The following is a 15,491-nucleotide window of genomic DNA, read 5'->3' as shown; positions in this document are numbered from 1 at the left end:
ATTAACAATTTATAATTGCATAGCTGTTTTTAGTTGATAACAGATTACATAGAGATTATTATATTATTTATGGCAGGAGTATCTAATCTTTTTATGAAAAGAAGGTTTCTCATTGTTATTAATTATTTATCTTTATTTACGGTCCAAAGCGTAAAGTTATACAATTTTAAATGGAATTTCTAAATCTTTAATGATCATTAAAATGATCCTTAAAATGCCTTAGTATCTCTGTGATCTTTTGTCCAAAACGGTTTTATAATAATTCTATATATAACAATAATGTTAATTTATGAAACCATGACGAAAATAATTACTAATTATTTGTAGAAATAGAAAAATAGTACAAAAAAGCATTTGTTTCAACAAGTCGAGCTTGATTATTAATAATTATTAATAATTTATACAATTTAACATTTTTATCAAAATTAATATAATTAAATTATGAATTTACATGTAACATAAACTTTGGCGAACGAAGAAAAAGTACAAATAAAATGTTATGAAATGCAGTGATGGAACGTTTACTTTGCAAATAAATTATATATAGTACGCTAAATATACAAGTACTTAATTCAAGTAATATTATGTTAAAAGGCACTTGCTACACATAATTTAGAATGTAATACCTTTAGAATAATGGTGCGCAAACAATATGATTCCTCAGAGTTGGCAAAATAATAATAAAATTGTAAAGTAATATATTTATTTTTATTTTTTAAAAATAAAAATAAAATGATATTACTAACCATTTTTACGCGATTTATATTTTCAAAATATGTACACAATGTAAATATATAAAAATAAAATGTATAGACGGTATATTGATAGAAAAAAAATGTCTAATAATATTTATAGATATGACATCTAATCACTTTAGTTAAATCGATTAATTCATAATGACGGTACTTCCATTATTTATCAATCAATCAATTCCTGAAAAATAATGACCTGGATATTCTAAAGAATTACATTTTAATATTCTATTTGCAACTTCTTTAGACATTTGTTTTTCGAGCTCTAAACGTGGCGTTACATTTTGTAAATTACGAATGTTCACGTTAGCACCACTTCGGATTAATAATTCCATGATTTTTGTATCAATATTTCTAGTTGCTAAATGAAGAGGAGTATCCCCATTCAAATCTTTGGCATTTATATTGCATGCAGCACAATCTAAAATTATTTTTACCGCTTGTATTTTATTAGCTAAACAAGCTAAATGTAATGGAGTGCGACCTTCAAATTTCGTTGTTACATTAACGTCTGCTCCTGCATCTAAAAGTAATTGAATTATTTCTAAAGATCCAACGGTAGACGCTACATGCAAAATTGTATCGCCATTATTATTATAAGAATTAAAAATGATTGTTGGTATTTTGTTTCTTTTTTCCGAATATTCATGTATTGGAGCACACCGTTCACAGTAACATAATGGATGACAAAGATCTGATGGTACTGTCATTTGTTTATTCTGATTACTCCATCCAAGATAATAATTTGCTAAGTGTATATCGCCCTCGCTAATTGCAGCGAATAATTTATTAATTTGTATAGTAATATGGATGTCAGGAGAACATTTGGATTTTAATTTACTTTCAGTTTTTGGAGACAATTGTAAAATTGGTAATGGATTATGAACTTTTACTGTGCAAGGAATTACAACATTTGACGTGATATGTTGCAATAATATTGTTACTCGTTCACTTTGTGCAACATCAAAAGATGTTTGACCCCATTTATTTTTAAGTTTGCAATTTGCTCCATATTCTAGAAGAACTTCTATGATACCTAAATATCCCCATTTAGATGCACGATGCAGAGGTGTATCACCATCAATATTAGAAGAATTAACATTAAGCAATAAATTTGTATGTTCTGCAAAGTAAAGCAGAGCTTTCACACAACCTTCATGTCCACGATCAGAAGCTATATGTAATGCTGTATTTCCATAATTATCCACTATTATAGGATTTGCATTTGCATGTAAAAGTAGTAATACAATATTTTGATGGCCTTTCATTAACGCACAATGAAGAGGTGTGAACGAATCATTATCAGTTACGTTTGTGTCAGCTCCATGATTCAAAAGATAATCCACAATATTTACTTTTCCATAGAAGCTTGCTATATGAAGGGCTGTAGATCCATGTTCGTTCTTTGAGGATATTGTTGGTCGATTTAAAAGACGATTTTTAGCTAAAGATATTTCACAAGATTCACAAGTACACAATGGGTGACATAAAGGAATTTGATTATACAAGTTGATAATGTCAGATGATAATAAATTTTCCACTTCTGATAAATCATCTTTTATTATGCATATAAATAAATAATCTATAGATGTGCGTTCATCACTTTCATTTTTTTCATGTTTTTGTTCTGAATCAGAAATATGATTCATTCTATTTTTTTCCATTAATGCACCAGATTTTATATATTCTACTGCTGCTTCTAAAGATGTTGTTAGATAAGCAAGTTCATCCGCTTCATTAATGCTATTTGCTGAGAAACGAAAATGTTTTATGAAAGTTATTTGTGCTATCCAATTTGATAAACTAGTTTTTATGACAAGGTATACTAGTATAGGTAGTAAATCATCTGATGAAATAGAAGATACTCCTTGAGATATATAACGAATACTTCTTCTGAGGCATTCAAGTTTTTCTAAGACTGTCATGTAACAAACTATATGTGATAATTCTAATTTTCCTCTGTGAATATTAGTATACAGATCTAAATGTATTCCTAAATCATCAAATTTCAAATCAGTTAAATTTCTTATTATTTTATTCAAATTAGCATCATCATTAGCCATATAATTAGATATTGATTTTGGGAGAATTTTTCTTAATGTATGTAATATATACGTTTCAACTGCAATTTTAATATTTTGAATGAGATATGTGGAAGTAATACTTGTATCATTAAATTTCTTATCCTTCAGTATCATTTCAATGGAATTTGAGTATAATTGAAAGACAGAATTCTTCAATGTTTCTAACGATGGTTTTTCTATATTTAAATATATTTTTTGAAATTCTTTTAAATTCAGTTCTAAAGCTGTATAGACTTTTTCATCAAGTTCAGACCAAAGTAAATTTATAGCATCTTGATGATTCGTTATGATAGTCAGATGATTATGTGATGATAGCGTTTCACAATTTATAGGACATTCTATGCACCTGCAAAACATACATGTATGTTAAATTATATATTTGTATAAAAGAAATTCCACTTACTTTTTATGGAAATTTTCTATTAACATAGTAATATAATAATCGTATTAAAAAATATTTATATTTACCATATTCGATATTTCCATGAATCTTCGTTATAAAATGTCTCTTCGAAAAGCAAACGTAAGGGATATGAGTTTGGTGTTTCATAATTTACAGTTAATATTCTATTTAAAAGCTTCACATTCTTATTGCTTAAAGAACGAAATGAAGTTTTAGACATGTCATAATCTGGTATCAAAATATGTTCTTCTACATCTTCTTTGTACAAAATATCCTTTGTAAAGGTACCACAACGAGGTACGCACACAATCCAACCTTCGTGTGCGGCTAATCGTAAAGTAGGTTCGTAAAAATTCCTAAGTTTTTCTAAAAATGGATTTTGTGATACATCCTCGTCGTAATTTATTTCCATTTCTGAATAATGTATCTATAAACATACCGCACGGCGTACTGTGTCGCTACAAAAGTAGAACAAAGTAGATTTTAGCGATAAGTAATTTAAAATGAATTTATAAAAATGAAAAAAATGTTCATACCTTTTGTTAAACAACATTTATACATTTAATGGATTAATTCATATTTAATTATTAATACTGATTTAATAAATACAATTGTTGAAGTATAAACATTATATACACAGCATATAAATTTCTGTTTATTTGAAAGAATTGAAAATATATCATACTACTATATTGTTTCATTTTACGTTGATTTAAAAATAACATTTGTTGCATAATCATTTCATCTTGATTAAGTGAACAGAATATTTTTGCGATATCTATTTTTGATTACTATGATTCGAACTGAATATAATTAGTTTGTCACTTTCATTGCCTTTATTACAAATAAAAAAGAAGTATTTCGATAAAAAATTGATATATATATATATATATATATATATATATATATATATATATATATATACATACGGAAGTTTGTATATTTTATGTATACAATTCGTGACATTTAAAATAGAAAAACAAAAAATAAAAAACGTAAATATTCATAAATAAATCTTCATCTATTTTGTTTTTATATTTCATTAAAATTTTTACAATTCTTTATAATTGAACAATCTAAAATAATTTAAATTTGTTTATTTTTTTATTTAAAAATCGATACAAAATAATTATTTTTAAAGAATGATAGTAACTATTTGAATTACATCATCAGTTTTATTGTAAACGAAAATGAAAATTTTCAGCCAATCGTAACGTAGGTATAGCGAGATTTTCATTTAACATTTACATTTAACGAATGAAATAAGTGAGCACTTGTATTGAGCGTATTTTAACACATACATTGAGGATTACCCTTAAAAAAATTCATATTACATGTGAGTATTTAGAATTTTTGAAACCGATAACAAAATGCGTAACGTTAACGTGAAACATAAACGAATTTAAGATTCTGTCGTATGGAAGAAAAGTGAAAGAATTAATATGAAAATATTTATTGGATAATTTTACAATTCGTTTCTTTAATTTCGACCAATGCGATACTGCTGTTTTTGAAGCACGTTTCTTACGCGCTAAGCAACAGCGACGCGAAAGGTGGAAAGTGACGTCGAAGAAATGGCTAAAAGAGAAAGAGAGAGGGAAGAAAATAAGGGTATACGATAGAACGGGACATAACGTTTCGTACAGCGTTTGCGCTGTACACTACGTTCGCGGTCGTGCGAAAGTCCACATGAGGCTGTTGCCAGTTATTGATCCTAGCACGCTTAAACAACACTGCATTGCTGTCAACTAGGAAAACAATTCCCGTCGACGCAGCGCGTTCGTAAAATATCATCTGTTAACGGGCTTAAAGGACGATTCGTGAACGTACCTATTTCACGTCGTGTTAGTTACGTCGATTGGGACTTTACCGATATTCTTGATCAACTTCTCTCGAAAATCGATGCACGTTCATCGTTCTGTCAAAATGTAAAAAAGGTTTCTTTCTTGGTAGCAGTATCCGGCGGGTGAAGGAGCGAAAGAGAGAGAGAGCGAGAGAGAGAGAGGGAGAGAAAGAGAGAGAGGGAAGTGATAGATAGATAGAGTGGTGGGAGAAGGAGTGGGAACAAGAGAAAAGTAGACAGAACGATAGACAGAGAGGGAGAGGGTGGGAGAGAGTGTGTGAGAGAGAGAGAGAAAGAGTGGGAAGGAGAGAAAGGGAACAAGAAAGACAAGTAGACGAAGATAGAGAGGGAGAAAGAGAAGTCGAGCAACGTCACAAGAGAAAAGATCCGTCATCAGGATTTTATTCGCTCCTCTTTCTCTAATGACAAGAGATAGAGAAGGAATATATATATAAAAAATAAAAAAAAAAAAAACGGACCAAAAAATCGATTTCTTTTTATCGTGCGAATCTTTTTTCTTTTCTTTTTTTCTCTCGTAAGTCGTGCAAGTTCCGGTTAAGGCTACGAGCTCGTAACACGAAGAGACTTAGCGCGTTGTACGTACGTTGGCTGCACATGTGATCGTCCAAGGTGTCACCATCAGCTCGAGATGAAGAAGTTCACGATCAAAGGGGTACTCGACGGTTTCCGTTCGTCGATTCCTCAGCCAGCTAAGTCGGACCAGGAGATCGTTGAAAATCTAAGATCCGAGCACTTTCAAGTCAAGAAGGTATTGTAATATTCTAGCTCCTTTAACAATCTGCGAGATAAAAATAGTCGACGTTTCTTTACGTGACAATTTTTATATTACCTTGATTCGTTGACAATTAGATCGTTATGTCACATTCGCGTATATGTTTACAATACCGCGTGATCGATTGGCATTCTATATAATAATCGTCAACGAGCGTGATTATGGCCGAAGTCGATAGTTCGCTTATTATTTCTTTGACAGCTGTTTTATTGAAATTAATACATTATCCATCTAAAAAGTCTAAAGCACAAGCTTGAATTGTTCTTAAAGATAAATCATTTTTTAGGTTATTTTTATATTTATATGTACTTTATGGATTCTTATAATAATGAGAGGTATTAATCTATTACTCGACTTAAAGTTTTGTAGACAGATTTATGAGAAATTTGTAAAAAGTATAATGTATACTAAACATAAGTATCTTCTGAATATTTAAAACGTAAGGAAATGTATTAATTTCCTTTTCATAATAATGATTTTCAGCTTTAAGAAAGAAAATCTTTGATATTCTTTTCCTTATAAAGCAGCAACATCATTCTTTGCGATCTATAATATTACATATCAATAAACTTACTGTGAGTTAATGAATTCTCTTTGCAATAGAAATTGTACTTGTATTTGTCATGGACAATGTGTTAAGTTAATTCATCTGGCAACCTGTAATTAAAATTGTATTTTCTGGTCAGCTACGGTGCTTTCTCATTTACTTTATATGTATTGAAAATTCAATTTCGTCTTTCAATTAAATTTTTGACATTGTAAGTTCTCTAAGTTAATGAAAAACAATGACTTATATGAAATGTTTATAGACTAAGTTTTACTGTTTATATATTAATAAGAAAATATTCTTTACAAGATCAATTAGAATATTGCTAAAATAAGTGTTAATATATAGATGATGTTTAAACATAGCATCATTAATAGATATAGTATATAATTTATATATATATATATAATATATAATATATATAATATATATAATATAATATATACATATGTATTGTATCAATAGTTTATATTATGGTTACCTTTACCAACTAGTATGCTGTTTATATGTAACAATAATAACTACAGATGAAAATGTCATTTGAGGTATGAATATTGATTTTGTACCACCATTCTAGTTCCAAACAAACATTCATATCGCTTTGTTCTTTGCACGTATATAGAATGAGAAGCAAGTTTAATTTCCAAATAGCTCTAATGGATTTCATGTTTAATTAAAACATAAATTTAAGTTAAGCTTTTGAAATATTATATAAAAGTTATTAAAAAAGTTTGAATTAAAATATTTTTTTTGTATTTATAAAAATTAAAAAAATCTACGATCTTTGAATACGAAAAATATTATAGTTATATTGTATTTATATTTTATACTTTATAGAAAATTCGTAACTAACAGTAAATACGGAACAGTATTAGTGTTATGTTACAATTGAATTTGTTGGCAGCATGTTTGTTAGAAAGAGAGTAAATGATGGTGAGCGATCGGTCGCAGCGACCACAGGCACGATAACATTGATCAATATAAAGGCAAGAGTTGTCTGGTTTTGTCTGTTAGGATTAAACGTTTCTTTCGATATTTACCTGAATAATGTCAATAAATCCATCTATTTCGAATCAGTCGATCCGTACTTTCAATTCCATATAAAGTTATGAGAAATGAATTTTATTTTATTTTGAAAATTAATTTGTGAAAAATGATTCGACGATTTAATTGTTCTCGATAGTTTTCTACGTTCAAAGAATTAAAGAATTGACCTTGTTTCCCGTTGGAATAGAGCGTACCGATGGATTAGATTCGGGACAATGCACCTGGCACACATTTAGGATGAGGGCACGTGCTCTGATTGTTCTATTCTAAGTTATCGTGATAATAATGTTTTGGTCAGGTGTGTTATGTATCATCTTAAATCGAGACTTTCGACAATGATTGATCTCGATTTAAACGGTTTTGTCATAGATTTCCTCGAACCTCGCTTTTCCTTTTATTTTTTTTTTTGCAAGCATAGATTTATGATTCGCGGCTCATTTCGATTTCGTGCTAATGTGGTAAAGGGGAAAGGTACGGTATAATATATGTAGGTATGTAGTCGATAAGACATCTTGCAGAATCATTCTACGAGAAAAAGAGAGAAAAATAAAAACATAAGGAAAATATTCTAATGAAATGGTCTATCATTTTCTAGACGTTATCGCCGATGATAAAATAAACGATCGCCCGTCAAGATTTTGTGGTATTTGTACGAGAGTTCTCTTTTTTCTTTTTTTTTTTTTTTTTTTTTTTTTCCAGCGGAAATGCATTATTTTCACTACGTTCTCGATAGACTCGTTGATTTTCGATCTTTTGTTAGGGTATGAAAAAGGTTGTTTCGAGAGGAGATATCGTAGAAACGTTATCTTCAATTTTACCGCTTAATCATCATAATACGAACCGCTTTATGGACGGTATATGCGTAACTCAATACATTTTCTTGTAACGATTCGCGATAACTTTCTGAAAATTTAATTATGGTAATAATTCAACTCATCCAATTTAAATAATTCACATTTATATCCTTATCGAATATATCAGATTAGCATTTAAATTCGACTCGCGTTAAGCTCTATCAGTTTTTCTTTTTCTCCGACCAAAATTTTCAACAATCTTATCATAACACGTATTATCACTTTACCGTGACGGAAGTTCATCGGCATTAATTAATTCTTCCTTCCTACGCGTATTTCAACCACATGGAATGAAGCTTTTTATGGCTCGTATATTTAATATAAAAATACACGCGCGGGCGTGTGTGTGTATTATATATGTATTATATATGTATATATATATATATAATACGTAAAAAAATGAAAAAGAAAGAAAGAAAAAAAAAGAATGGAAAAGGAGGAAACTTAGCGGCTTTATGGAAAAAGCTTTGTACGGAGTTGAAAGATGATCGTTACAGATGCAGGATTTCGTTTCTCGTTCCCTCTTAGTTATTCGTAAACGAGCTGAGACGTGGCACATCCCGCGGCGGACATTTTCAGTCTAGGAGAAAGCAGTACGGGTCGCATTTGCGGTTCACTGTGCACATGATTACATATGAATACATGGCAAGAACAAAACCCTCTTCCATCAGCCGAGACAAAATCCGTCTTTGTATCAATATGAACACTTCTTTATCTATACAACATTCATTCTACAATGAAACCTTGATTATCTGTCATATCTTACACTAGAACTTTCGATGCACCTTCCCTAATAAAAATGTTATATTTATGTAAAAATGCACGTTTATATCGTGTTGCATCGTATGATAATAGTAAGAGAATTTCTTTTAAGTTTATTACAGTAAATACCTTTTTTCTTCTTATCTTATGTTCATTATAAATCGGGATTTCAATTTAAAAGAAGCGACGTTAACGATGGTGAGGCTTAATTGTTAACGGTAATGAAACGTCGATCGTGATTACGTGTTTTCTTGTATATATGTGTATATGTGTACATATACGCGCGCGCGTGTGCGTGTACGGGTGTGCCACGTGATCCGCGATTAGGTATTACGAGCTAACGTCGAAGCTTTTCCATTAGGAGATATGGTTCTTAACTGAAATTTACTTCGAAGTTCGCACCCTCGCCATACTCTTAACTCACCGAAAACTTAAGCTGCTTTTAAGCTACTACACTAGTTTCGTTAGATTTAAATTTAAGCTTAAATGTATCGTATAAATTTAACTTATTTCGTGTTTATTTATTTATTTAGTTTTTTTTTATTTTTTTTTATTTTTTTTTTTTTTTTTTAGAGGAAAGTACAATTCCACATGGAAAAGATGCGAACACAAACGAATATAAAGTTACAAAATACGATTGGTTTTAAAGTATTATATACATGCTGTTGAATAGGTTTATTGCGTATTATAAACTCTTAGACGGAATAACGTATTCGACGATGCTTTGAAATAAGTTCTCTTTTATTTTTCTCTTTGATAAAAATTGAAACAATGTTTCCCACGTACCGACCGAAATAGCGTTATGATAACAGGGAGAGAAACCTCGAATATTTTACACGGTCGTGCTTCTTTTTTCGCGTGCAGTCGTATTTGCATTTATATTTGCAAGTGAACATCGCTGAGATGAAAATCCAGAAAATTGTGACTTTTCCGTGAATTTTACAGAGGTAGATTCCCAGCTAGCATATCTCCGTTGTATTTTCGACATACAGGATATATTTATTTTTTTTTTCTTTTTTAATCGATAAAAACAATGCCGAAGGCAAAACGTGTGTCCGATATTTCGTTACCGAACTATGACTGACATTGGAAATTGTTCGGGATCAGACCCGAACGATAAGGTGGCTCGTTGTATGGTGATAAGGTCAAAAGAATTTTTTAGATATCTTCATACCCGGTAAATTGATTTTAGACATTGGGTATGTTTTAAAGGGAACCTTTGACGTGTTCTCGTAACAATACGAAAGCTATGCGAATTTCATCCTAAACTTGCATAGCGCTCGTGCCTTTGAGTAGAAAAATTATTATCGTCCCTTTTTATCGTCTCGTCGACGATGCCGACGAGAAATCTTTATCTCGCAGCGACGTACATATATTGTTTAAAAGCACGCATAAGAGTACGAATTTATTTATATTATGCTTCGTGCTTTTTTCTCTTGATTATTATATTTTTTTCTCTTTTTTTCCTTCTTTTTATTATTATTATTATTATTATTATTATTATTATTATTATTATTATTATTATTATTATCGACATCACTGTCAGAGATATTTTTGAAATATCCCTGGTCCCTATGGGTCACATGAACTCTCTTGGCAATTAATTGTTACCGTTTCGTCTATCTATATAGCTTTGTTAGATCTGCTCGCTGGATCGGAGTTTCGATTCGACGGAACAAACGTCGGAATTAATTGTATCAGGTAGCACAAGTTATAACGATGGTATATGTAGCATCAAGTTTCATAGCGAATACTTTCGAAATAATATCAATGCCATCGAAATACTTCAGAGCGTGAATCCGTTTGTTATTTGTTTCCAGTTTATGAGTCATTTTCGACGAAGCACTCAATGTTCAAACGTATTTTGAATCGTCTGCGATCACAGCAGAGGCATTGATTTGAAACGAAAATCGTCGCATTTTTTCCGCATTTCCTCCCTTTAGATGAAACATTCAAGCGTTTTCCGGTAAAGATTCGATTATTCGTTATTGGAGCGATCATAGGGGTGATGGATGAAAAAAAGAAAAAAAAAGAAAAGAAAAGAAATTGCACAATATAGACTGTGGATAGTTCAACTAGCGAAACGAAGCGCTAATTATAAATGAGAAAACTCGGATGCTTTGCTCGTAGTAGTTAATCGTATCTTTGTCGTATCTTTGTAAATCTTAACGCGGTCGTGGCGCACTTTATCCGCAATGAAATTACATCGTGGAAAATTCGCTTTAGAGACCTGACATTGATGTTACAAATTAAGGAAAATAATGAAAATCATAGAGCGAAAATAAGGGTAAAGATGAATTTAAATGGAATTAAAATTATTCGGTATGTATCCTGGTCACGTAAGAAATTTTTTTGGATATCGAAGATAAATGATTATAAATTATTGGTATTTTACTTGTCAACTTTATTTATGGTTATCGCACGAATTTATTATTATTTTAATACTCGTGCAAATTGACGAACGCTATCTATAAACGTTCTGCCTGAAGTTTTATTAATTTTTCAAATAAGAAAATGTATAAAAATAAGAAATCGAAAGCGTGTCATGGACCAATAAATGACTTAGACTGCGCATATTTATAGTTAGTCGGTCTGTCTCTAGCCGGAGTGCTTTTGGAAAGTATGTTAACAATAGAGAAAACGCTGATTATTGATCCAATGCAGAGCTGTGAACATATTCAATATGAACTTTGAAATCCTGAAGCTTAAATAACTTCTCCGAGTTTGTTTGACACACTTCCGAATAAATTTCGAATCGTTTTCATAAATTAATGTTTTTCTAAGCATATTTTTGATATCTTAAAAAAAAGAAAAAAGGAAAGAAAAACAAAAGAAATAAGAAAGAATCTCATCTCGATAGGGTTTCATCGGGATGTGATTAAAATTTTTCTCGAAAATGATTGAAGTTTTAACCTTGGATTATTATCACAAAAGTTGAAAGTAAGCGTTTCCAGGATTCTAATATTTCTACCTGAATTCTTCAAATTGTCTATCGTAATATAAACAGAGCATATTGCAGCTAAAATGCTCTGAATATTATGTAAATTCTTTAAACGTGATGAAAATAAGTTCATACGATTTCACTGTAACGATTTTCTTATTCAGTGAAATGGCAAGAAACTTTTGTAAAATATTCTCGCCTTTTCATTTCAATACTTTTTCATTGTAATCAGATTGAGGATTCTTTGAAACTTCATTAAAAATTAACAAAAGAGAAAAAGAAAAATAAAGAAAGATATTGCATTGAGTGCTTTCGTGGGTCATGATGAATTAAGTAGAATACTGTTCCGTTGTAAAGCCAATTGAAGAATCAAAGAAGAATATTCTGACCTCTTCGAAGGACGTTCATACTCTACGAGCATATCTATGCGTTTGTATGTATTGTGCTTTGATTCGCCAAAATCATAGTCACGTCGAAATATTCATACGTTACCGTAAGATAATTCAAATTGTCCGATTTTGATGTATAATTAATTTTACATAAATGTACGAAAACGATGAAATACAAAGTAAGTAGATATTCAAGGTAAGTAATTTATATTCGTTAACCGTGTATATATATATATCTACCAAACGTATATGTTATCTAGACCGACGATACACTAAATGATTTATAAAATAACTTTTTCGGATAAAATATAGGCGAAGTTAATTTATAAATAAATGTCGAGGAAAAAAATAATCGTGGTTTAATGTAAACGATATTATTAGATGATGATGTTATAAAAAGGAATAATTTATGTACCCTTTTAGAAAATCATGAAACGAACAATGCGAATAACAAACGTGTTGCTCGTTCGTTTACAAAAAAGAAAAAAGAAAAAGAACAAAGAGCCATCCAATTTTAATCCTTTAATGTTCGTTAATCCGCTCGACGTGTAGTATGCTTCTCATTCTTTAATCACAGAGAATAATGCCGTAACTGTTATATACAGAACCGAACTTGGCAGAATTCCATTGCGATGTTGCAAACGACGCGTAAAACTGCAGTACTTTTTGGTGAAACAATGGCTTAACCCCTTACGAGCGCACTCGTGCGTTCATTCTCATTTCGAGGGACCTATTCTCGATCGAGTGCCGGCAAGATAATTTTCAACGATAAGAATTTCACTCAACAAAATTACCTGAAACGAAGCTCCACTATGCCGCATCACATCATGAACGTGAATTAAATGATCGATCCTTGAATCTTTTTCCTATTTTTTCACTTATATTTCTCAAAATTTCATAAACATCGTTACTGAAACTTGATTATGATCAATATAGAATTTAATTATCGTTCGATATATATATATATATATATATATATATATGAATAGTTTTACGCATATCAACGTAAAAGCGATAAATTTTCAAATTTAACAATTTTACAAATATTTTTTTTTTTTCGTTCTCATTTATATCTTAAAATCGTTCATATTAATTTCTGAACAAACGACGTACGAAAGGAACGAATTCTTTTTTCTTTTCTTTTTTTACAATCTTTAATTTCGATGAATGAGAAAGTTTAAAAATTGGCATGGAGCAGATAATTAATGGGAAAGATTTTGTATGTCCCGTGTGATTTCCGTAACTCGTACTCATTTACGGAATGTCGAACAACGTGGTTTCCAGTGAAATGTCCAATCGTGTCGTAGCAATCCGGTGAGCTACTTTTACTATCTATATAATAGTGCGGTAGAATCTCAGCTATCTGAACTAATTGAAGCACGTGCGATCGGAATAATTTATTTTGTTTGATTGAACCTATAAACGCTCGTTACGGTGTATACCGTATCCGTACGGAGTCGTCGAACAATTTCTTACTTTTTCGGAAGATTTCACAAACGATCGTTTTGCTCTATTTCGGTGACCTTGAATTTCTTTACTATATTTTTCTTACAAACTAGATGCATCATCAGACATCTATTATCCTTCGGATCGAGCCAAAAGCTAATTTTTATTTTCTTACTTTATCTTTCTCTTCTGAATATAAAATAAAATACTTATGCTTGTTTAATGACTTTATCTTTATCTTTCAAGAAAGACAACGAAAGAGCAAGAAGAAGAAACATAAATAAATTGTGAAAAGTTAAGAGGGTTATTCGGATTTAGGGATAAGTCAAAAAGTTTTCGTACACGGGTTATATCGTGGTGTGTGTGTGTGTGTGTGTGTATGTGTGTGTGTCTATATATATAGAGAGAGAGGAAGAGGAGAGAAAGAGAGAGGAACAGAGGGAGAGGGAGGGCGGGGATCAACGATGATGTTTTATTGGAGTCCATGAAGATGTGGAAGTAGAAGACGAAGTTTGCAAGTACTTTAGTGGGAAATTGGTACCAGAACTGAGGCTCGAAAAAAAAAACGCACGGAAATATCGGAAATTGACCAGAGACCAGCACAACCAACGAATGAATTTAAATCGGACATATATATGAAAACGACGTAGTGGAGACGTGTAGTATTCGTAAGTTTCGTATCGTTGTATTTTAACCTATTTCTCTCTTTCTCTCTTTTTATCTTTTTCTTTTACGCTGAAATAGAACGCGGGTAGTTTTCTACGGCCATGCCGCCGCGTTGCTGCATCAAAATCGATTTCGGCGTACATCCGTTTCGAGCAACGTGATTTAACCCGAACCAGTGCTCTAGCCCCTTTTTATTTTCGTCTATTTAGGAACGAGGCCTATCTATTTGTTGTATTCATAAAAGAACCGAATAAGTACGATTGCTGTTGTGATAATTAATTTTCGATCCTTTCCAATGAATATGCTTGTCGAAATTGTTGTTATTCGATTTATTTCGAAAAATGTGATGTACGTCGTAACAATGTTATTTAAATTAAATGTCATGTTAAATCAAATTCGTATTCTCTTTTTTATCCAAACTATACATTATACGTTAATGCATTCCACATTAATTTAATAATGTGTTATTCGAATATATAATGCATTCCGAGTACGTACACATTCCGGAATTCTAGGTTACATCGAATTAAAATTACCTTTGAAATATATATATATTTTTAGAAAATGTAGGTCTAAGGTAGATACGTGATTCGGTTTTCATTTTGAAAAATTTTTAGGAGGAATCCTATATTACCTAGCTTTTCACATTTAGAAGTTAACTTTCGTACATAACATTCGAATCGATACGATGAAATCAAGCATCCGCTATAAGGAACCATAGCTCTCTCTCTCTCTCTCTCTCTCTCTCTCTCTCTCTCTCTCTCTCTCTCTCTCTATCCCTTTCATACTTGCGAGAGTATGCATATGCATATATTTCCTCACTCACATGCGTTAGACACGAGCAATATTGAGATTTTGATAGTAACATTCGATATTAATAGCGCCCATGTTATCGTCTATATACCAAAATATTGGAAACGCCGATAGAGAGCAGAGAAAATACAGTGGATCGCAAGTAATGAAA

At 31.1% G+C, this 15,491-nt stretch overlaps 2 protein-coding genes across 17 annotated transcripts in view; one reads left to right on the top strand and one right to left on the bottom strand.

Moving 5' to 3' along the window:
* Positions 1 to 112: 112 nt before the first annotated feature.
* LOC124424823 (ankyrin repeat domain-containing protein 27-like) lies at positions 113 to 4,104 on the bottom strand. The gene is made up of 3 exons (XM_046964331.1): positions 3,776 to 4,104; positions 3,305 to 3,697; positions 113 to 3,182 (listed from the first exon to the last, which is right to left on the bottom strand). The coding sequence occupies exons 2-3, from the start codon at positions 3,649 to 3,651 to the stop codon at positions 923 to 925; spliced, it is 2,607 nt and encodes an 868-aa protein (XP_046820287.1). The 5' UTR covers positions 3,652 to 3,697; positions 3,776 to 4,104; the 3' UTR covers positions 113 to 922.
* Positions 4,105 to 4,882: 778 nt separating this feature from the next.
* Positions 4,883 to 15,491, top strand: part of LOC124425096 (syntaxin-binding protein 5) — a 49,977-nt gene continuing 39,368 nt past the window's right edge. For 8 of the 16 annotated variants that reach the window (XM_046964943.1, XM_046964942.1, XM_046964940.1 and 5 more), the window contains exon 1: positions 4,883 to 5,851. In XM_046964943.1, coding sequence (XP_046820899.1) covers positions 5,732 to 5,851 — 120 coding nt within the window. In that variant the 5' untranslated portion in view covers positions 4,883 to 5,731. The remainder of the gene's footprint in view (positions 5,852 to 15,491) is intronic. The other 8 variants (XM_046964953.1, XM_046964952.1, XM_046964951.1 and 5 more) reach the window with 2 other exon arrangements.

This window comes from Vespa crabro, chromosome 6, assembly GCF_910589235.1.
Source record: "Vespa crabro chromosome 6, iyVesCrab1.2, whole genome shotgun sequence".
NCBI classification, from domain to species: domain Eukaryota; kingdom Metazoa; phylum Arthropoda; class Insecta; order Hymenoptera; family Vespidae; genus Vespa; species Vespa crabro.
Note: the sequence above shows the minus strand (reverse complement) of the source record. Positions and strands in the feature narration are given on the sequence as shown.